The sequence below is a fragment of the Argentina silus genome, assembly GCF_951799395.1.
Source record: "Argentina silus genome assembly, chromosome: 4".
NCBI classification, from domain to species: Eukaryota; Metazoa; Chordata; class Actinopteri; order Argentiniformes; family Argentinidae; genus Argentina; species Argentina silus.
Window position 1 is genome coordinate 3,530,395 of NC_139658.1, and position 23,571 is coordinate 3,553,965.

Consider the following 23,571-nt stretch of genomic DNA (forward strand, 5'->3'; position numbering starts at 1 on the left):
CGGGCGTGCGTGCGTGCGTGCGTGCGTGCGGGCGGGTGGGTGGATGGGTGCATCTTTCAATTTCTTACATTAAGAGAGAGAGACATGTGGTATTTGGTTGTAATGTTTTCTGATCATGTTTAATGTCAATAATCCATAATGGTGGTCAGCTTTAAAAGCATGCTCTCCCAGAGGGTGATTATCAACTGGACTTCATGAAAGCTAAAATGAGTTAAATTGCTTTACCGTTCTCTACACCATTACTACATCGAATCCTCTCATACTTTGCCTCTTTGCAAGCACAAATGAATGAGTACTTTCTGAAGTATGTTGATTGCCATGTATAACAACTGAATTACCGTGACTCATGCTCAAGTTGATTTTTTTCATTTATTTTGAAAGAAACGACACAGATGTTGAAGGAATGTCCTGCCTTGGGCTTGAATTATGTTGATAACAAATTGCAAATCAAACTTCAGGTTTAAGTCCACATAAGCAGAGTACTGTGCTCTGTTATGGTCTCCGTGTACTAGAATGGACAGAAGCCCTCAGGCCAAGCACTGTTGGACTGATCCCCCTCTTTCTCCTTGCAGCAGTCTTCTCAAACTAAATATTTAAACATGGCATACTTCAGCAAGAGGTTTATTTAACTAGAAAGTTTCGAATCGCTGGCTTTTAAACCATTACAGGAGGCTCTGCAGAAAGTGGCACACCACCCAGGTGATTAGCTTACCGTAAGGATCATCACACACACGCGCACACATACACGTACATGTACACCTACGCACACACACACACACACACACACACAGACACACACACACGCACGCACACGTACACCTACGCACACACACAGACACACACACACACACACACACACACAGACACACACACACACACACATAGACACACACATACACTAACTACACAATATTCTTTAGTGAAGCATGAAGATTTAATTTGTTGCTGTCTCATGACTATTCTCTTCACTTAATGGGCCTATTGCTTTATGTGAACAGCATGCATTTTCAATGTGTTTTCTTGTCTTACCTGGCTGTGCTAATGCACTTTGAATGTGCCACAGAGAAAGAGAGAGTGCATATGAGGCCATACTGTAGTTTACTGCCTGCCAACCACAATGGGTATTGTGTTAGCCTTCTACGCTATGACAGAACGGGGTAATATCATATAACAGGTGCTGCTGTTGTGCCTCTGCTGTGGTCACTCTAATGAGAAGACTAAAATCCATTATTAATGAAACATCTGGTCACTCCGGATGTTAACCGTACAGGCTACTACAGGGAAAAGGGCCACAGAGCTCCGAGGGGAGAGGAGGGGAGGCCTCGGTGGAGAGTTCCGGAAAAAACAAGTTGCCGGATAACTGTGCTTCAGAGCCCAGTGGTGTTCTTCAATGGGCACAATCAGCCCCATAGAGAGGCTGAGGTGTTGACACCCACTCGACGGCCATTATGACTCGGTGGATTAGAACAGTGGGGGATGAATGGGAGTCTACTTTTGTGTTCCGGTCTGTATGAAAGAAAATACAATTCATGTTGCTTCAAAGCCTATGTTGATTAGGCTTGTTGTGAATGAGTGCCGTTGGGGATCTTGATTAAAGAGCTTCTAGAAAAGCCTAGATATCCCCACAGTCATATTTGCCATTCCCCATTTCCCTATGCATTTACGCATACCTTCTTCACTTCCTGAACCAGCTCCTCCCACCCTGTTATTCAGGCCAGAGGCGAACGTGACCCAGTTAGATTTTGAATCAGAATCCACATGTTGGACTGGGAAGGCTCAGAGAGAAATGGCCATGCTATACTGCTATATAACTGGAGGCTGAGAAACGTGCTCAACAATCCCAGAGAGGCTTGTCTGTCTGTGCAGGAGATGGATGGCCTGATGGATGGGGTCCTAGCCTAGCAACGTGTTTCTCCTCCACCATGCTGAAGAGCCCTTGTGTAAGTGGGCCAGGACGGGCAGAAATAGCCTAGCCCCCAACCCCCCCCCCACCCCCCCCCCTTAAGGAGCCACTCCATAAGGTCAACCCAGAGCTCTGAGCCCCTCCACACACACACACACACACACACACACACACACACACACACTCTCTCTCTCTCACACTCACTCACACACACACACACACACACACACACACACTGTGGCCTGATGACTTAGACAGCCTGGACGTAGCAAGGCCACACAGACGGACAGACAGACGGACGGAGAGGAGAGTAGTTAACGAACCCCCAAGCAAATTAGAATTGCAGCCAAACTGGCTACACTTCTCGTTTCCCCCTTTCCTTCCCCTTGGAAAAATACAATTTCACCCCTCAACCCATGTAGAATTAATCCCTTTAACGTTCAACATGGAGTGTATAATAGTAATATATCTGCTGGGAACACTACTATAGAAGGGCTCTTGAGTCGAGTATCCTCTGACCCTGGCCACTCGTTGCACTAAATCCAGTTAATGGAAAGAGTAGTTGGGCGACTCTGTTGGCAGAGACTGGTAACAGTGTGGGGGTAGAGATTTTTGGAATTACTCCAAACCCCCCAACCCCAAGCTGGAAGCAGGGGGCGAGTCTGTGAGAGAGGAAGTTAGTTCCAAGTTCCAACGGCCTTGCTGGTCCAACTGCTTTTGATGGAAGCCTTGCCCGGTCTCCAAAAAGGAATGCTGTTGGGTTATCTCTCCAAGGGGTCACACCAGAAAAGGAGAGCTCTCTCTCTCCACCAATCCACCCACCCTCCTTCCTTCCCTCTCCCTCTTGCTCTCTCTCTCTCTCTTTCTCTCTCTCTCAGCTATCAGCTGTTGGGGTGGGTGAATCCCAGCTGCCTGGGTGTTGACTCAGAATGATAGCCATCAGCATTTGCCACATGAAAGGAGAGGAGAGGGTGGCGCTCTCCAAAAGAATTCAAAATGCCAAAAAAAAAAAATGAAATTGAAGGTCATTTTGGGGCATTGAATCCATCCCATGTTTGAATCGGAGGCCACTGTTTTTTTTCTACACAAAAAAGGTTCCCTTCACAAATCAGTTCCTTCCTTGGTAAAACGTTGATAATATTGTTGTGGGATAAGATCCTTTCAGGAACTGTTATTTTCAAACATATTTTAGATTAGTTCTTCCCCTCAGGGCAGCACTTATACACAATATCGCTCATCCTGTGCTTTGATGGGGACAAAAGCCCTGATATGCTTATGCATGCTTCGGAAGGGAGGAAACCACTTTATCTCCTCGTCTAAAATTACCAAAGCAAAGATCCTACATGCCTATGGTAAAGTCAGTGATATCTGTGGCATGTTCCCCAAGTTGGCCTCTATGTTTTTATTAGGGGATCAGTAAGGCATTTAAAGCAGCTCACTACAGGCCTAAGACCAGTTTATTGGGGAAAGGGCCATGCCTGTATGAGGCAGCCGCAGGCCCCAGACCAGTTGACCCGTTCTGTGGCTGTGAGGAGTGGGGACGCTGTCACTTAGAGTTCCTCGTAAAAGCATGTGGATAGACCTTAAGTACAGGCTGAGGGGTAATTGATACCCTTGTGTTTGTAGAGGGGTTTGGATTATGTACTTGTTTATGGGGCTAAGACGTACCAGGCCAGAGAGAGACACTCCGCCACGTGTGAAGGGGGAATCAACGCCAGAAACACAGAACAAATACCCCGAGGCCAACACCAGGAAGTCAGAGCTGCCTTAGAGAAGGGACGGGGAACAAAAGAGACGACTGCGTCGTCGTCCTCAAACTGAGGAGGTCGTTCAGAGCCACCGGCTGTTTTTAGCAGCTTCAGAAACTCTGTTTATGGAGCATTCAACCAATGTTTCAAAGAGTTTTTTCATACTTTCCTTTTTTCTTCTTTTGCTAATGCACGGCAGAGTGGGGTTTTGAGAAAAAATAAACACAAATCTTGTTTTAATTACTAACTCCCCCTCCTCCAGTCATATCCCTCTTCGCCGTTTTCTTTTGAAATAATCCATAAATCCGTTAAGCATATTCACCAGCAATTTCTCCATTTTGTAGGGTTTAGTCCCCTTTTATGCCTCTCTCGAGCCATTTAGCACAAGACAAATAAGCAAATTAGCAGCTGCAGTTGGACATTGTTAAACAACCCTATCACTAATTCTGGAGACCAGCTCAGATAGTATTACAGGCTTAGAGCCATGCAAGTGTTTGTGAGATTAAGGCAGACTAAAATAGCCAAGATGGACATACTGTAATCTGCCAGAGAACAATCAGACTGTTTATACTGTTACTCTTCATGGCAGGGTGATTCCGAGGGAGCCACAACTAAACCATATCAGTGTCAACTCAGCTCCCTGAAGGGGAGAATTAGGCTTATAATGACTTACTGTATGTGTAGACATGTTTTGGTTTGCCATGTGATGCAGTGATTCTGCAAATTTGTTAGGCCTTCCATTGATTTTGAAGTTGTTCTACTATGATCTGAATATAGATGGGAAGTTTTGGGTGAATATTTAACTTTCAATACTTCCTCTCCTATCTCATCTCATTCACATCTGAAAGTACTTGAAACACAAGAGCTTTGAAAACATACTTAAAAGTCAGAATGTATAATGTAAATGCATACAATACACATACATTAATACAGGTATAAAGCATGTTATATAATAGAGTATACAATAATGATAATAATAATAATAATAATAGTAATGTTATTAATACAGGATCTATGAGAATACGTTACTTTAAAGTTGTTTACTAATGGTACACTGATTAAAAAACACATTAGGTTACTAATGATTAACTGACCATTTGATAATGGTTTATATTGTAAGGAGTGTTTAAGCAGACATTCAAAAAGGTGTAGCCTAACTGTGAGTATTGTACTTGGAAATGGTTGTATGGCCTTACTTATTCCATTCCACACAAGTATTCTATACAATGGCCTTTCCTTGGTGTTTAAGCCTATTCTCCATTATCCTGGTAATGCTTGTGTTTCTTATGTTAAAAAGCACACCCTCACCCTTTCCCTTTAGGACAGTGTCCCGCGGCTCTCTTCTGTTCGCTCTCTCTTTCTCTCTCTGTTTAGCTGATTGCCCTGGGGCAGTTGATTCAGGGAAGTGGTTTAATTTGCATGCAAATGATGCCAAAACACCAGTTATTCACGCCGCTAATTATACCAATGTAAGGACGGTGACTTGCTGACATCACGCATGGTCATTAGTATTCGGAGGGGGGCGAGGGGGCGGTGTGAGGGGAAGGAGAGTCAGCCAGCCCCGTTATTCAGTCAGTCAGTCACAGGCGAGCGAGTCTCTCTGCCTAGCGCTCCGTACGGTTAGGCACGGAAGGAGTCCTTATGGTTCACGATTCAACTTTCTAGCATTGAATGCCTCTGCCTCCGACAGGGATTCTGTTTTATTCATTTGGATTGCACTAACTGGATTGCGTTCTCTAGTGTGGACCTGGAAGAAGTGTGCAAGGAAATTTGCGTGTTTTACGCATAGAAAGTTGGGTTTTGTGTTTTCTATACGCGTCGCTCCACTTCCAATAATCTGGGCGCTTATGAATGTGTTCGCTGAGAGAAGCTTGACAAAAAGGCTTGTGGAGGAGACAGTAGAGGAACAACTTGCGGCGTTGCGCGGACCAGAGAGAGAAAGTAGTATGTTTCGTGGCAAAGCCGTGGCGCAGCTATGGTGTGAAAAGGATTGCAATGAGGAAACTGTGTTTAAAAACTAAAATCGCCGGCAGCAGGGCCACGCTATCCCTCTCTCATACTTTTTAAAGAAGGTAAGCATACATCGCACCGTTTGCTCTTACTTCTTGTTTGCACAGCTGACTAGGCTATCTTGGCTTTTCGTCCCGTCCCCCACGATAGCCCGTACGCTACGTTCTATTTCGGGGCTTTAAACTGATTTAGTTAACGAGGACGATGCACAGTTTAAAGGTTGCGTTTACAATTGCAATTATTTTTCCTCCTCACACTATACATTGTTGCCCTCTACATGTTCTATGTGCGCAATTTATATGAAGCAACAGCACTGCAGATTTGGATCAAGCATTGTTATGCATCTGACAGTGGACTGATGGTTGTTTCTCCCGGGGGAAAACGTACGCCAATGTTAGAACTTCATTAATCAAAAGTGAATGTGTTCCACATTACTTGGCAAAAACATAACAAATATGCTCATAAATGTTAGTGTGTGTGCGCAGCAGTTTCAGACAGGCTCGCACAGTAATGTTATCCTCTCTATATACCTCTCACTTCGTCCTCTGGCTGAATGTAATGGATGTGTTTTTATCCCCTTTTCTCTCTCTCTCTCTCTCTCTCGCTCTCTCTCTCTCCGTGGCGCGGCGGTCAAGCTGACCTGTGCCTTTCAGGCGGATTAGTCTTTGTTGTGTTGCCGCTCTGGTCTTGCCAGCCGCAGGATTGATTAAGTCAGAATAGGTCACTTTGTATTAGCATATGAACGGACTAACTGGGGAAAATGAATAATGTGACTTCGCCAGCGCAGCTGGCTGGAGAATCTATCGGTAAGGAAGATATGAGTCTGTGATGCCAAATAGACATCATCCTTTTACAGCAGCTTTGAGGATACAATTGCAAAAGTGTAAAAGTATAGGGCTTAAGTCAGGTCAGTTTTGGCTATCCATATTTTTTACCGTGACTTTTTTTTCCACTGATATTAACTCAATCCACATTTTTAGATAGGGTTACTGTTTGATGCAGCCTTTCTTCAATCTGTAGCAATGGCATTCTCTTTGTGTTTGTTAGCAAACTTGCTGATGATTTGCACAGATGGGTTTCTCAGTCCCCAATGACAGCTTGTCAGTCTCTCTTAGGAGGTCAGCCATTCTCTGATCGGGACTGAGGCCTTTGGAAGCCAGAAAAACTTGCCCCCTCGATGACTTCTTCTCTCACCATCCACCCCAGTAGCGTCGGTTTATAGGACAAGTCAACAATTATGAATAAGTAACATGATCGTCTCGGAACATAAAGCAGCCGGAGCTGAAAAGCATCCTCTTCAGTGAGAGGTTACATAAATCTCAAGTCCTCTCTCTCACTCCCTACGCTTCCCACACAAAAGCTGCACAATTCACATATCGAGGCAGAGTGGTGGGATGACATGCACATCACTTTTTCCCCATCTTTTTCTCTCTGTGAGAAAAACACACAATTCAATTCTCTTCAAGCAGGAAGTAGTTTAAGTGCCCAGCGTGTGTGTGTGTGTGTGTGTGTGTGTGTGTGTGTGTGTGTGTGTGTGTGTGTGTGTGTGTGTGTGTGTGTGTGTGTGTGTGTGTGTGTGTGTGTGTGTGTGTGTGGGGCGCCTGTGTGTGTTATCTTGCAGATGCTGGTGTGTTGCAGAGGAAGAGCAGTAGGTAGGATTATGATTTATTGCGGCAGGTGGGCTCAGACCTAATCTCCATCAGAGGGAACATATTGGAGCAAGTCGTCCGTAATTGGCTGCTAATAGCAAGCGCCTTTGTTGAATTAGATTCTTGTCAAGAAGCCTTCCAATCCGGTTTAATGTTGATTAAAGCCTAACATACCTGCTTCAAAGGCAAGACATGGCCAAATTAGGAAAAACAAAGACTGTAATATCTATAAAAGACTTCATACTTTGTCATATTTTTATCATGTTTCCTCTGATGCAGTATGACTACATTCCAGCAAGCCCTCGAACAAGTCTTTAAAAACACTGAACGGAAATGTCCTTCTCACAGAACAAAAGGCAGTAAAAAAAAGAAAATAAGCTGTCCTCCTCTTTTCCCTGCACTTCCAGAGAAAACAAAAGTAGGAGGGGGAAAAGGAGAGACTTGGCTGCTGCCTGCACCCAGCTGTTCTGCCGATCCTTTCCTCTCCTCTCCGTTGGGCTGCCATTAAGATGGGCTTTAATCTGTCCCGAATGATGCCATGGAAAAGCTGTGGTGGTTAAGAGAGCCGGCTCCAGATTGAGTCTGGAATGAGGTTCCGTGTGGATACTGCGTCCATCCAAACTCACCCAGTTCCTTGGCTTTGGAATACATGCAAGTAGTTCTTTAGAAAGACTGAATTGGGATAGTGTGCAGGACTCTTATTAATAGCATAAAAATAGAATGAATAGAATGATATTTCTATTGTTGACACCTTCCAGGGGAGTTAATGAAGGAACAACTCTTGTGGGAAGTTGTGGCGTTAGTTGTTTCTTGGGAGTTATTTTAACCATTTTAAGCCTGCGTAGTAGTTGGTACAAGGATACTGTGACAGAGTGTAGCTGTATAAACGAAGCTGTTGCCAGGGTGATTCTGAGGAGCGAAGCAATGATTAACACGGTGTGGTGAATGATTGTCTGCTTACATCACAGTCATAGGGATTACTGTCAAATCAGATACCTTCCATTCTCTAAGAAGCTTTCTGTCCAGGTCTGCCAATGGAAGGCCTGCCTTTTATATCCCCCAGGAGAGGAAAGACCAGTCATGTTTAAAGAGGAAACAGTCCACTTCATTCTCCTCTCTCTACTTTGGAGTTTTTATGAGGCGTCCGGGATGTACTTGACTTGTATTACCAGAGCACTCAATCCCTCCTAATTGAAATCATGTAGATTACATGGGGGAACATGGGTAGTGTTTCAGGGGGGAAATCCCAGGGATGTGGACCGTGTTGTAAATCAGGAACCAGGGAGGAGTTCCGTTGGGCATGGTTACTGCCAATCCTGATGCATGTCAGATCAGATGTTTCTGAGGTGGATCATTAGGATGATGTCGTCTGTATATCTAGAGAGAGTGAGAGAGAGAGAGAGTGAGAGAGAGAGAGAGAGAGAGAGAGAGAGAGAGAGAGAGAGAGAGAGAGAGAGAGAGAGAGAGGCCACCGTGGGCCCCCTGGACATAATCTCTGTTACCTCCATGTCAAACACGAAGAGATGGGGAACCGTTGGGTTTTTAAGCTCCTCTACCCAGGAATGCAATGTGAAATGCTTTCCTCCAGGTCTAATGTGCTCCTCCAGGCTATTTTTAAACATCTATCTCCAAGCCTGTTTTCCATCCAAAGGCAGAATGAACCGGTAGCATGAAAAAGAGTGGGAGATGTACGTTTATTTTTTCTTCATCTTTTTTTCAGCACTGTTTCCTATTCTCCCTCTGAATCATCTTTCCTGCTCTAATCGCAGCATGAGGTGTGTGTGTGTGTCTCTGTGTGTGTGTGTGTGTGTGTGTGTGTGTGTGTGTGCGTGTGTGTGCGTGTGTGTGCCATCCTGTTAATCACACATACATTAGTAATGATGGTGAACTGCTGTGTTGTAATGAGACCCAGTGCTCTGTAGCCCCAGGCTATAGTGTAATACTGCTGGGATGGGTTTTTAAATTCACCACTCTCCCTTACGGACGGGTTGTCAGAATCCTGATAACTTAGTCTGCAAAGGGCTGCCTGCCTCTATGTACCACTTACTGTTACCATCAATATTCATAGAAGGAATCCTTTGGCATTTCAGTATTCATACAATCCGTTAATATTCATACAGTCTGTTGGGAAGTCTACCCTCCAGAAATTCAGGTTATTGTCCTTGCTCAAGGGTGTTGAAGTGGTAGACATCTACCTCTCTGTCATATAGCACAATAGGCCCCAGCTATGCTTACAACACAAAACGATGTCATCCACAAATGTTATTGTGGAATCTATCGAACCCCACCAGTGTACCTATTCATGTGAAGAATCAACCCAAAGAAAAGGGAAACGCTGAATGTGCCGTAGAGTCATTTAGGAAAGAAGATATTCCCTTTTGTTGGTGAGGCTAGGTGGCCTGTGTGGCCAGTCAACTGCACTTAACTGTACTTTCTCTGTCTAGTAGGAAAGACTGTCTGTCTGTCTGTCTGTCTGTCTGTCTGTGTGTCAGTCTAAGCCCCTGTGCCCCCAACACTCTGTTGCCTGTCGGGCATATATGCATCTGTCTGGGTAATGGAATTGCTTGGATAAACAGACACCTTGTTTGAGCTGCCTAAATGGCAGGAGAGGTTAGTAGGATATGACCTACTGGGCACCCTGCGTATTCCTGGGTAACTGGGTCTGCGGCTGTCTCAAGTAGCCATGGTTGATGAATGTGGGTAACCTTTACACGTCACCAGGACACAAACAAGATTGTGTCTATTTGTGTGTTTGTTAAGTATATTAAGAATATATTAAGAGAAGCAGGACATATGGGAGGATATAGTTCATGTTCCTGAGTATAAGTTTATTATTTATCTGGACTTTTGATTTGGAGGGAAAAGAGGTCACAAATATGCAGGCTGTCCTGGCCAGAAGAGAAACAAAAGAGCCCCAAATTCTCCAAACACTCATCCAAACAATCCTTTTTCCCTAAGCTGACACACAGATTCTTTCCATTTTATGGGTGGGTGGATCCGCTTGATTGAAGAGAGAACAGTGCTATCCTGTCTTGGCATCTGAAAGCATTTGAAGCTAACCTTGTAAAGACAGAGGGAGATGTGTATATACAGTACTGCTTTCCATCACTGTCAGTAGCTGTGGGTTGCTCGTTTCCCTAACCTGTTTGTCATTATTTCTTCACTCCTGTTGCCCAGAGGATTGTGGGGGAATAGAGAATCTGAGGTCCAGGTCTCGTGGTGAGAGGCAAGGCTGGAAGCCTTGACATGTGACCCCTGACCCTTGAACTATGTTGCAGTTTACGGTTCGCATGCTACATTTCTTGGCAGTAAAAAAAACCCTCAAAACAAAAGACAGACGGAAGGAGAGTTTTGAATGTAACTCACATGTTTTGCCTTAGGCCTAATGGAGGCTATGGGTTCTCCATAATTACCCTTATTGAACTGCGTAGCAGTGTCTTTCTCTTGAAATGGCAACAATCATTCATCTGATTCCTTTGATAATTTTTATGAAGGTGTATAACTGACCACTTGTCTCTCTCTCTCTCTCTCCCCCCCTGTCTCTATAGGAAGATCTGTGTCCACTGTAAGTGCCGGCGTGAGGAGCATGTGGTGACGGCCATGCCTCTGGAGATGGAGAAGACCGTCACCAAGCTCATGTACGACTTCCAGAGGAACTCCACCTCCGACGACGACTCAGGCTGCGCGCTGGAGGAGTACGCCTGGGTCCCTCCGGGGCTCAAACCTGAACAGGTACTGTAGTCTCTCTCTCCACTCTACCTCATCCATGCATATACCTCCATAGCATACCCCCCTAAGTGGCATTGGTTCATATACCCGCAGTCGTAAAACAAGCGACCAGTCATAGGCTCAAATCCCAAAAGGTATACTTTGCTCTCCAAGTTTCTGTGTATCCGTCTTAAAGCATTGCACACAACCCTCATGTTCAACTTTGCAGTTGTGTGTAGAGTTCAAGTAAACACAAATCCGAACAGGATTATCTGGTCCCAGTAGTTAAATTAATATCATATCCTTTCTGCTCGCAAAATGTTTATTTATAATTTCATCAGCCAGTTACTGACTCTGCTAAACTGGGATATGCACAAACAAATTACACGGCCAGTGAGCCTCCAAGAAAATCCTCTTTACAAGAGTGCGTGTGTGAGAGCTATTTTATTGGACAATGAAAGCCTTTATGGATGTGAGTTTCATTTTCTTGATGAACTGAAGGCAAGCCTTATTGGCTGTGCAATGAGGTCAATATGCTGTTGGCTTGCAGCTCAGCCCCCCGTTTTGTAGCCCAAGGCTGAGCACGGCCATTTCTCATCCCCCAAGGGCCACATGTGACCTCAAGTCAATTAAGCTCCCCCCTCTGAAGGCAACGCTGCACAGGCCTGCCAAAGAGGGAGACTGGGGGAGGATAGATGGCTGGTGTTACCTAAATATTAGACCTAAGGCCTGGCTCTGCTGCTTGTTGAGGGACTCAACATGAGTGAATGCATTATTGCAGTTTCAGTTTGAAAACCTATTCCAATACATTTCCCCTCAAATAGACAAGAACTCAAGGAGGACTCGCTTTGTTTGCACTGCTTTGGGGGAATGTACAGTTATGCATATATGAGCAAGTCACACATTTGTGTACACATTCGGTTTCCAGGCATATACATGTACTTAACAAAATGGACATACAAGTCTTTCAGGCTGTGGAAATGTGTTATTTGACTTCAGGGAGGGGTGGAAGGAAGGCTACCCGTTCAGAGGCTTTTCAACACCCAGCCTCAGCCCAGCCCAGCCCCAGCCACAGAGAGAGATGATGTATACTAGATAATCTCCTGGATCTGAGCACCAGGTTTAGGTTTCTCCACAGGGACACACACACACAGTCTCACTACTCTGTGTAGGGGGAGTCTGCTATTCAATCTCTACAGGTGTCAAGTCACCTTTCTGTAACAGTATATTAAAGTTGAGGGCTGGTTGGCGTTATTCAGTCAAACAGCATTTCCAGGTTTTGGAGATGACTCAAAAACATGAATAATCTTGTGTTGCAATAATGAACATGTAGATTGATAGACTCAACAAGACAATATAGAGAGTCAAGAGTCTAATATGAAAATATTCTCAACTGCATCTCAAGTACCAAGCATACAAAGACGGACATTACTACATTCATTAATTTAATAAAGACGGACATTCATCAAAGACGGAGAAGTGATTGGGTTTGCAGGCTTCAGGAAGGCCCAGCTACTCTCTCTTGATGTCACAGCTAATAAAGTGTCAGGAAGTTGCCAGGATACGGCGCATTGACGCCAAGTATGTTACTTAGCAGCCGTTGCTGATGTCTCTCTGCTGTTGTTGGAGAGACGTCGTCTGCGGACTGTAGCATCTGAGTCTGCTGTTTTCACTCACCGTCACAGCCTAGCAGATAGGGAGGGTTCTGCTTGCTCATCTGAGTGTGAATCACATTATAAAGCCTTGTTCTCATTATTGAGGATATCAGCCCATCTATGAGCTAGTCATATAAGTTTTGGGACATACACAAACCCTAACAGCTGATTACTACTTTTTGTCAAGGGAATATTGAGGTGTATAGTACAGTTAGTCCTGCTAGATAACTTTGACAAACAAGTTATGGAATTCTAGATGTTTAAAAGTCATTGTGCGTTGGAAATGGTTTAAACTGGGCACTGGCCTGTTCTTCGTCCCCATGTGTGGCTGTTGCAAAATGGTGTTTTCTTAAAGTGTGGTATGTCCAATAAACACTGACTGTTGCTTGTTATACTGTGTCAGGACTGGTCTTTGGTTCTGTCTTTAACGTTGTCAGTCTGGCCAGTGAACAGAAATGAGAACCAGCTGTGTGTGAGCATTCACTTATTGTCACTCTCTTTCTAGCTTAAATTGCAAGCCCTAGCATTTGAGTTACCTAACATCTGCTTTATGTACATTTTAAAATCTGGTTCCTAGTATCTCTGTTCATGATTACTGTTATCACCACAAGCTGTGTGTGTGTGTGTGTGTGTGTGTGTGTGTGTGTGTGTGTGTGTGTGTGTGTGTGTGTGTGTGTGTGTGTGTGTGTGTGTGTGTGTGTGTGTGTGTGTGTGTGTGTGTGTGCTTGTGTGCGTGCTTAAGAATGTGTGACCCACTCCTTAGATCTCTTCCCCATAGGAGTGTGTTTGGCATCCAACACATGGGCCTGTTGTTGTTGGATGTGTGTTTTATGTGTGATGTATCAGTCCTTGAACAAGTTGGGGTGAGTGTGTGTGCGTACATGCTTGAGTGTGTGTGTGTGTGTGTGTGTGTGTGTGTGTGTGTGTGTGTGTTTGTGTGTGTCCTGTGATTTATCAGTGCTTGACCACAGTTGGTCTTTCATGAAATATTCAGGGATCCCTGAGCGACTTGTGCGATGCTGCACTGACATTTTTCATCGCTCGCCAACACTGGCCTAGCCAACAAAAGCAGAGCCAGAGGAATTGGGTTACACTTATAACAAGATGTGTTGCACTCTGGACATGCTTATATGTCGGGGGAGTATCTCACAATAAACGAGCAATGATCGGTTTGTTTCCAAGAATCACAGACAATCCCCAGCTGTCCTAATCATTGAACGTGCTATCTTACAAAGCTTCAGTATACTCTACATGTAGGCTTCCATTTCAAAGAATGCACAATCCAAAGGTTTACAGTATTGCCAAACGTGTGTTTCTTTTTAAAATGTCAATAAATGCAGAATTCAATTACTCAAGCATGTCCATATAGTGTGTGCAGCAGTGAGTTAGTACAGCACCCAAGGACAAAGCTGATAGGTTCCAGTCCACAGATCTATTCATTAGATAGATGGGCCATTAAAATTGGCTTGCCTGTGGCCCTGTGGTCAGCACGTATTGATTGTATCTCTCACCTCTTCTCCTCCCCTCTTTCTCCTCAAGTCTCACTTTCCACTCTCTATCAATCTCTCTCTCTCTCTCTCTCTCTCTCTCTCTCTCCCCTTCTCCCTCTCTCCTCCCCTCTCACTCCTTCCCTCTTTTGTCTTCACGTCTGCCCCTAAATCCTTTGGCCTTGGATGGCAATCACAGTCATATATGACCACTGGCCCCCCATTATGTTCTGGCCCCCTCTTACACTGTAATAAAGATGACATTCAGTGTTGGTCACTACAATGTGAAAAATGTAGCAGTCCTTTTGAAAAGCGGGATTAGCATTAATCCTCTTGTATGACACAACACATAGTTAATTACCCATAATGTGTCTGTGTGTCTGTGTGTGTGTGTGTGTGTGTGTGTGTGTGTGTGTGTGTGTGTGTGTGTGTGTGCGCGCGCGCACAGGCGTGTGCATGTGTCCGAGAGATGGGGCAACATAATGCATTCCCATGTCAGCGTGCTGGGAAGGATTGAAAGGCCAGTTCCATTAAGTCTGCATCGCAGTGTCATAAATCAACTGTGACTGTAAGTGTGTGTGTGTGTGTGTGTGTGTGTGTGTGTGTGTGTGTGTGTGTGTGTGTGTGTGTGTGTGTGTGTGTGTGTGTGTGTGTGTGTGTGTGTGTGTTGTTTTGTTCAGTTCCTCATCGTCCTTATATACATTTTCCTACTTCAGATAAAAATCTTTGAGTGAATATATTGACCGTGTCTCTCATTTTGGGGGTTCATTTACAGTGTTGTACTTGTGTCCTAACCAGTGTTGTTGTCTCTTCTGTCTCTCCTCCCCAGGTCCATCAGTACTACAGCTCCCTACCTGAAGACAAGGTGCCGTATGTGAACAGTCCAGGAGAGAAGCACCGTATCAAACAGCTGCTCCATCAGCTGCCCCCCCATGACAATGAGGTGAGACCCCCACCACCCTCAGGGCACATAGAGATCAGGGGGTAGACGGGGTAGATGGGGGGGGGGGGGGATAGAGAATGGGGAAGGAATATTTGTCATACTAATAGGTTTTTAACTGTAGGTTGGTATGTGTGGGTGTGTGCATGTGACCTTTTACACACACATTGATAATCTGTGTGTGTGTGTGTGTGTGTGTGTGTGTGTCTGTGTGTGTGTGTGTGTGTGTGTGTGTGTGTGTGTGTGTGTGTGTGTGTGTGTGTGTGTGTGTGTGTGTGTGTGTGTGTGTCTGTGTCTGTGTCTGTGTCTGTGTCTGTGTGTGTCTGTGTGTGTGTGTGTGTGTGTGTGTGTGTTAATCCAGGTGCGTTACTGTAACACTCTGGACGATGAGGAGAAGAGAGAGCTCAAGCTCTTCAGTAACCAGCGCAAACGGGAGAATCTGGGCCGCGGTAACGTGAGGCCGTTCCCCGTGACGATGACCGGAGCGATCTGTGAGCAGGTACAGTAACTCCTGAGGGAATGGCCACTCACACAAACTCACACCTGAATGGAGAATATAAGAAATATAGAGATTACTTGCAGACTTGGAAAAAAGGCATATACAGCAGTCAGAACACTTCAGGTGATGACACACATATTTGTATATGGTAAACCAGTACATTCATCTCATATTATCCAAAAAAGAATAATCCACAAGATGTATTTCAGTTGGGGTCCTATATTTTGCTTCATGGTCCTCTGTGGAACCTGACAGGCATCTTAAGTACCCTGTGACATTTCTGTCTATTATTGGAATTCACCTTGTGAAGAGCACTCAGCTGACATTTGAAAAACAGAGACATGGTGGAACTGCACAATAGGATAATGACCTTGTGTGTTATGACTGAGGGTCTGGTGTGTTTGAGGGTGTTTTGGTTTCTCGTATTGAGTGTGTGAGTACACCTGCTTGTAACTGGTTGTGTGTTAATAGATCAAGCACTGTAAATACACTTACATTACAGATATGTGTGTGTGTGTGTGTGTGTGTGTGTGTGTGTGTGTGTGTGTGTGTGTGTGTGTGTGTGTGTGTGTGTGTGTGTGTGTGTGTGTGTGTGTGCGCGCACGTGTCACTGGCATTGTAGATGTTTTCTTTAGATCGGTGGAAGGGAATCAAAATGGCTAGAGAATGTTCTCATTCAGAAACACACTTACCTCCCTGCCCCTTAGCCACTCACATACATACAATCCTCTGTTACGTTTCTGCCCTGTGTGTATCCCTGCTTTATGGTCTGTGTTTCTCATTTGTTCCACAGACAGCCCCATCAAACACACACACACACGCGCGCGCGCACACACGCACGCACGCATGCACATACACACACACACACACACACACACACACACACACACACACACTGACACAGGGGTGTGTGAGGGAGCAGATTGTTCTAAGAGTGTGTATTGATTTAATCCCCTCCCCCGACTGACCTCCATACCTCGTGAGGCAGTGTGCCAGTTAGATAACCTGATTGTAACTCACTCTCTTCTCTCTCTCCCTTTCTCCCTCTCTCTCTCTCTCTCTCATACTCTGTCTCTTCCCCCATTCCCATCCCTCTAAATCTCTCCTGCTCTTGCTGACATTTCTCTCTCTGTTATTCTTTGTATCCTTCACTCTCCTTCTCCCTACCCCTCCCTTATTCCCCCTTTCTCCCCTCTCCCCTCCCCACTACTTTAAATTGCTATCTTCCCTCTGCCTCCCCTTCCCCATACCCTGCCTCTCTACCCCCCCCCCCCCCTCCCTCCCCCCCCCTCTCTCTCTCTCTTACTCCCTCAGTGTGGTGGACAGATCAACGGTGGTGACATTGCTGTGTTTGCGTCGCGGGCAGGCCATGGTGTGTGTTGGCACCCTGGCTGCTTCGTATGCAGCATGTGTGATGAGCTCCTGGTGGATCTCATCTACTTCTACCAGGAGGGCAAGATCTACTGTGGCAGGCACCACGCTGAGAGACTCAAGCCCCGCTGCACAGCCTGCGATGAGGTACACACACACACACACACACACACACACACACACACACACACACACACACAGACACGCATTTATATGCACACAAAGTCCTCTCCATACACACACAACAGTGTGTGTGCGAGTATCTGGAAGGCAGTGACCTACAATGATTAGTACAAGGAGCAATTACTACAATTACATTGCTGAAACAGAGTAAAGCACCCAGTGAAGGGTAAACGACACAACACATTGCATGTGCAGCTCTCTAAATACACTCTCATAACATGGTAATAATTTAGAGTAAAAGAACGATATTGAATACCATTAACTCCCAATACACATTATCTTAATGATGGTCAATGACAGAGTGGATGAGGTAATACAGTAGCACACTGTAAGGAATGGGAGAGGAGGAGAGAGGAAGAGAGAGAGAGAGAGAGAGGGAGAGGAGGAGGAGTACAACCAGCCACCGGCGTGGCCGTGGAGCCTTTGTCCTGTCATTCTCTGTAATTGGCTCAGGTGGTTCTCGTCTCTGAGGGAAATGCAGCATGATAAATGATACCTCCCTTATCCCTCTCTTTTTTTTCTCCTCTTTTTCCCCCCTTTCTGTAGATCATCTTTGCGGATGAGTGCACCGAGGCAGAGGGCAGGCACTGGCATATGAAGCACTTCTGCTGTTTCGAGTGTGAGACGGTGTTAGGCGGCCAGCGCTACATCATGAAGGAGGGCCGGCCGTATTGCTGCACCTGCTTCGAGTCCCTCTACGCCGAGTACTGCGACTCCTGCGGGGAACACATCGGTACGCTAGCCGCGCGATAAACCCCATCCATCAGAGCTAACGGTAGCGCCGGCGAACCAACGCTAGTTTGTCGGCGCATATGAAACAAGATGAATGAGAGGTTATTTTAACTGCAGGATTTCAGTTCTATTGGGGCAAGAGAGAGGAATGACCTGGTTTTAGAGGCATTGGAGTAAAACATCAGGACATAGGAGAGAAATATGAGTCTGGAGAGATGACCTGGTTTTAGCCTAGCATTTTATTCTACTTTAAAGTGTCAATAGCCTAGTTTGCAGATATCTAGAGGCAAGGACATACAGGGAGATGGTGTTCTTGCAGGCAGCTAGCTATGTCCCACAAGGTGAACAAAACACCTTTTCACCATATCAGCTTAAGAGGATGAATGTAATATATGTCCAAAACTTAAATATATATCAGTGAAAAAAACATTCACACATTTTCACCAGACAAACTTTACAGTGTTAACTAACCCCATGTAAATAACCATGTTTTCTGTGGGTAAACCGAGTGCGTTATCAATACTTGGCCACCTCCGAGCCTTCTCTCCCAGAGAACCACTGGTTTCTCCCTCATCAGGAACCCCAGCTGTGCACTGGCACGTCCCTCAGCAGACATTTGCTCTGTAATTATTTGTACGACAGGATACAGAAAGTATTTGAGTAAAACTGATTATAAATTGAAACCATCAGAAAACATGTTGAAACCAGATGGTAGCCATTAGGGCAGAAGTGTTTTTTTTTCCTCTCCCCGGCAACTCCAAACACACTCAGAATGCAATGTGTTTATATAGAGCTAGGCATCGTAATGAGTTTAGTTTACCCCTAAACTCAGCTAAGTGTTGTGGCCTCAGGGTCTTTCTTCTCACTCAAGCCTACTTATAATTTCCTACTCATTTCCTATTTGAGTGGAATTTTTTAAACCTGTCTCTTGATGAGGACATGTGTAATCTTTTAAGTTGTGGATTCCATCTACTTCCAGTATGGTTGCTCTCTATAGGTACCAGACTACTGACTAACATGGACGATAACCACTGCAACCGTAGACCATACACTGACGTGTCATACCTGGTCTTTCCCTCAGGCATTGACCAGGGCCAGATGACGTATGACGGGCAGCACTGGCACGCCACCGAGGGCTGCTTCTGCTGTGCCCGCTGTAAGCGCTCACTCCTGGGCCGCCCCTTCCTGCCCAAGCAGGGCCAGATCTTCTGCTCGCGCTCCTGCAGCCTGGGGGAGGAGCCTAACGGCTCAGATTCCTCAGACTCTGCCTTCCAGAGCGCCCGCTCCACCAGAGAGTCCCGCCGCAGCTCCAAGGCTGGGAAGAGCGGGGGAGGAGGGGGGCAGACAGGGCGTCTTTCGTGTGAGGTGGACCCTCTGTCCCTACAGATGGACCTGCTCAGTCTGTCCAGCCAGACGCCCAGTCTGACCCGAGACCCATCCGTCTGGCAGAACCAGAGCCAGGGGGGCGACGGCTACCCATACGAGGTCCGAACGGACCACTCCGCCTCCCCCACCCCGCTCCAACTCCTCAGCCAATGCAACGTCAGGACTGCCTATAACCCCATCTCCCAGGGGCAGGGCAGCCAATCCAACCACAGGCCCAAAGAGATGGGCGTCACCAAGAGGCCACCCATCTCGGCCCTCAAGGGCCACTCCATGAACGAGAACTGGTTTCAACCGAGTCCGGAGGAATACTACCCACCCAAGCTGAAGCCCCAGCAGAGCTTCAACGACGTGTCCCACGGCTCACAGCACCACAACGGCTTCTCTGACAAGCGCTCGGTCAGCCTCCACGTGTTCCAGGGAGCGAGGGACAGGGACAGGGACAGGGACAGGGAGAGAGAGGTGGTGGGGCCGTCCCAGTTAGGGCGGAGCAGGAACCCCATCAGTGCACTTACCTTCACGGAGCAGCTCACTCCTCTGGAGCAGACACCCAGAGGATCCATGGAGTCCCTGGCTATGTCCAACGCTACAGGTAGATATGTCCCACTCATCACCTCTTCGTGCCTTGAAACATAAGGGTTGATTGATGTAGTTGTGTATATTTGAAGTTGTTATTTGCTGCTTGGAGAAGTGGATACGTGATGGAGAGTTTATCTACAGGAAGCTGCAAGAGATCACCGAGATATTTCTTTGACATATAACAGATTGTATAGACTAGCTGTTTGTTGTGATATTAGACACTTGATTTGAGGAAACATTGTTTTGTCCTTGTTGCCTGAGATGAGATCGCTAACTAACGATTACCTGTGATATCTGTTATCTGTAGGAACCTCGGCAGACGGAGGAGACAAACGTCAGGAGCACCTATCCCGCTTCTCCATGCCCGACCTGAGCAAAGACTCTGGCATGAATGTGTCCGAGAAGAGCAATATGGGCACCCTCAACTCTTCTGTCCAGTTCCGCAGCTCAGAGTCCCTGCACAGCCTCACCTCAGGCCAGCCCTACATGGAGATGGAGCCGCCTGTGTCTGTCCAGTACCCACTGCAGTACTGTGACCCCCCGGGCATGGGCATAGGTCGTCTGCCACCTGGGTTCACCTACCAGGAGGAGGACCGAGTCAGCCTGGTGAGCAGCGCCAACGCCGCCCGCCTCCCTCCTATCAGCGAGCAGACTCGGAGACGAGGAGCGGGAGGGAGGGATACGGGCATGGATGGACCCGAGGACACCCCCCAGCGCCGCAGACACCACCGCCACCATCGCTCACGGCGGTCCCGACGCTCCCGCTCAGAGAACGCCCTGCACCTGGCGGCAGAGCGGAGGGAGAGACCACAGGAGAGACCCCAGCTGCGTGTACGTGAGGACTACGACCAGTTCCCCCCACCCAGGGGCACCAGGGACCTGTTCAGGGGCAGAGAGGGCAGGTTTAGGCCAGAGCCGTTCAGACAGTGCCCCAGAACGACCTCCGAAGTCACCCTCCAGAACCCGGGTGCCCACCGACGCCTGGGCACCTACTCCTGGGACGACTACGAGGATGAGGACGAGTGGTGCTCCACCTGCTCTTCATCATCTGAGTCGGAGGACGAGGGTTACTTCCTGGGGGAGCCCATCCCTAGGCCCATGCAGCTGCGTTACCTCAGCAACCAGGAGCTCATCCACAAGTACAGCTCCACGGGGGTGGGTGGACCGCACCATGTGAGCGGCCGAGGGGGGCAGCTGCACACCCGCAAACGTCGGAAAAGCAAGAACTGCATTATCTCATAACATCAGCTCTCTGCGACACTGTCAAGGATTAAGAGAAGACTCCCCCAATGATACACTAACGTAGTTCATTTGTTCAAAAAACAGACAGCCACTCCTCTGAAGTTGTTGAGTGTTGAGTATTGTGAGGTTAACTGTGTGTGATACTGCAGTTGGGTAAACCATTTGACAGCAACAGATGTTTTGCATGTTTATCCATTTAATGTTTCCGAAGATTCTCCTGAGTATTGATTCTATTTCTATGACTCTCACACTGACTGACTTTGCTCTTCTATAGTCCGTCAGCATGTTTAATCCAAGCCGATGTGCAATCGTAATAATGTCGTTACTCCATTTCCATGCAGCAAAAGTAAGGTGCAGTACAGCAAGCTTAGTACGGTCCAGCTTTTTTCATGCAATGTGATATTAGGTACAGCATATACCACTGTAATCAGTTGATGGGGTGTACATAGAATAAATGAATTAATAAATTCGCTAAGTTAAGGATGTTGTGTAAATACAATGTAAATGAGGTCCACATATTTTTATATTTTGTATGGATAGAATCATTTATGTATTGGATATCTATAATGTAGAAATAGAAACAAACGCATGCATGTTTATTTGCTGATCTGGTCCTGCATTGGAATAAAAAGAGTATTTCAGAGAGAGATTGACAGTTGTTGCTTACCTCACTGGAGACTGTGTGTGTGTGTTCCTGTGTGTGTGTGTGTGTGTGTGTGTGTGTGTGTGTGTGTGTGTGTGTGTGTGTGTGTGTGTGTGTCGGATGTGAGCTGGTAACTGGAAGGTTATTGGCGTCATATCTAAGGTGCCTACCACTGCCGTTGTACCCTTGAGCAAGGCACTTAACCCTCCAGGGGCACTTAACTGTTCCAGGGGCACCGAATATGGCTGACCCTGAGCCCAGAGCTCTGTTCTCCCTTAGGGGTCCTACAATTTATGAGAATTGATTGCATGGCCAAATAAACAGTCTTCTTCTTCTTCTTCTGTATGCGTGTGTGTGATGATCCCTTGACACATAGCAGTCACCTTCGCCAACTGTTCAATGCATAAATGGATGAGAACATGGTACGATGGCTGATTAGAAAGTCACCCCTCAGAAAACTGCTGTACTTCAATGGGTGAGGAGATGGTAATTCAGGCGTTATTATTATTGTGCCTTTGCAGCAGTATTTCCCTGTTGATGCCACTTAGTCTTAGTTTAGCATAAACCCTAATTAGTTATGTACTGCTGATGAAGGTCTATGGATTAACATATTATCGAATTTATGCTGGTGGAATTGATATTGCCTGTGTGATTGACCATTTGTAACCCTTGCTGATAATTATGGTAAGAATAGTTCATTGTATGTTTAGTAGCCATATCCAAAATAATAGCAGTAGTTTACCCTTGTGTGTAGTTTATGTCACCATATATACAGACATTAACTAAATAAGAGGCACAGGTTGAGCTGGTGTCTTCAAAGTTAAGTAGCATCACTTTTAATTGGATTCCCTCTTGTGTCCATGTGTTCAGTGGATCAGTGTAGGTCTACGACCTCTGCAATTCTTGACCACACCCTCACACACTCTCTCTCACACATTACCACACACACATACACACACACACACACTCTCTCTGCTTTGCTACAGGTATTTAACCTCACTCTCTTGATTAAAGGCAACGGGGCACTAATGCTATTGACATGATGAGCACATTAGTGGGTTACGTAGCCTCCATTTGAAGACATGTGCTCCATACTTTGCGGTGGTCAAATAACTTTGAGGAGGGAAGAAAAAAAAAAGCAAGCTCTCATTTTGTCTGCAATGTTATGACAAAAACAGCTGCATAAACACATGAGGAACATTACGGCTCTACTCTGATGACTTTGGGTGGATTTTCTGGGCCATATTTTCACTTTTACCGAGCCCTCTGGCCGCCGCCACTGACTAAGTCATACTGCAGAGACATACACATTGTCACTGAATCATTGTTTCCAAAGTAATATCTTAGAAAAAAACAACAAAAAATGCTCTGTATCGGCCATCATCTGGGTATTGTTATAAACACATGCTTTTCCCTCTCTCAGGGCAGCGAAAAACCCACTTGGAGCTCATCAGAGCAGAGCCTTACTTCATCAGCCCAGTCCAAAAATCTATACATTTTCTGATAGCCCTGCAGGATTTTTTGCTCATGGGCAGTGAATGATTGTAAGAGTCAGAAAGTAAAGGAGTGTTGTTGATAGTTTGAATGTGCGAGTCATGTGACTGTGGCTTCACTGTGTGTTTCATTAGAGCAGAGCTAAGAAGATGGACGACAGTGCTACAGATTGTGGCCATATGCTTCCTGGATCTGGACTGGACCATGGAGAACGTCGTGGAGGGGATTATCCCTGAGTTGTGTTGATGCAGGATATAGTGACAGTGGTCTTGTCCTCCGGGGTCTGACTCAAAGCTGATCAGACCCACTGAAGTGTGCCACTGCCCAGATACCCATGTGATCATA

At 46.1% G+C, this 23,571-nt stretch overlaps 1 protein-coding gene across 1 annotated transcript; it reads left to right on the forward strand.

Moving 5' to 3' along the window:
- The first annotated feature begins 5,264 nt into the window (after positions 1–5,264).
- On the forward strand, positions 5,265–21,738 carry prickle2b (prickle homolog 2b). Its single transcript, XM_083668410.1, has 8 exons — positions 5,265–5,723; positions 10,859–11,042; positions 14,990–15,103; positions 15,462–15,599; positions 16,914–17,117; positions 17,700–17,886; positions 18,967–19,860; positions 20,155–21,738. Exons 2-8 carry the CDS (start codon positions 10,911–10,913, stop codon positions 21,087–21,089), a joined length of 2,604 nt encoding a protein of 867 aa, XP_083524536.1. The 5' UTR covers positions 5,265–5,723; positions 10,859–10,910; the 3' UTR covers positions 21,090–21,738.
- Positions 21,739–23,571: the final 1,833 nt, after the last annotated feature.

What these genes read in the sequence shown, in the direction of transcription:
- prickle2b (XM_083668410.1), top strand. Translation starts at nt 10,911, where the DNA reads ATGCCTCTGGAGATGGAGAAGACCGTCACCAAGCTCATGTACGACTTC. An exon ending in GCTGCACAGCCTGCGATGAG is followed by an intron (nt 17,118 to 17,699) that starts GTACACACACAC and finishes CCCTTTCTGTAG; the next exon opens with ATCATCTTTGCGGATGAGTG. An exon ending in GGCTATGTCCAACGCTACAG is followed by an intron (nt 19,861 to 20,154) that starts GTAGATATGTCC and finishes TGTTATCTGTAG; the next exon opens with GAACCTCGGCAGACGGAGGA.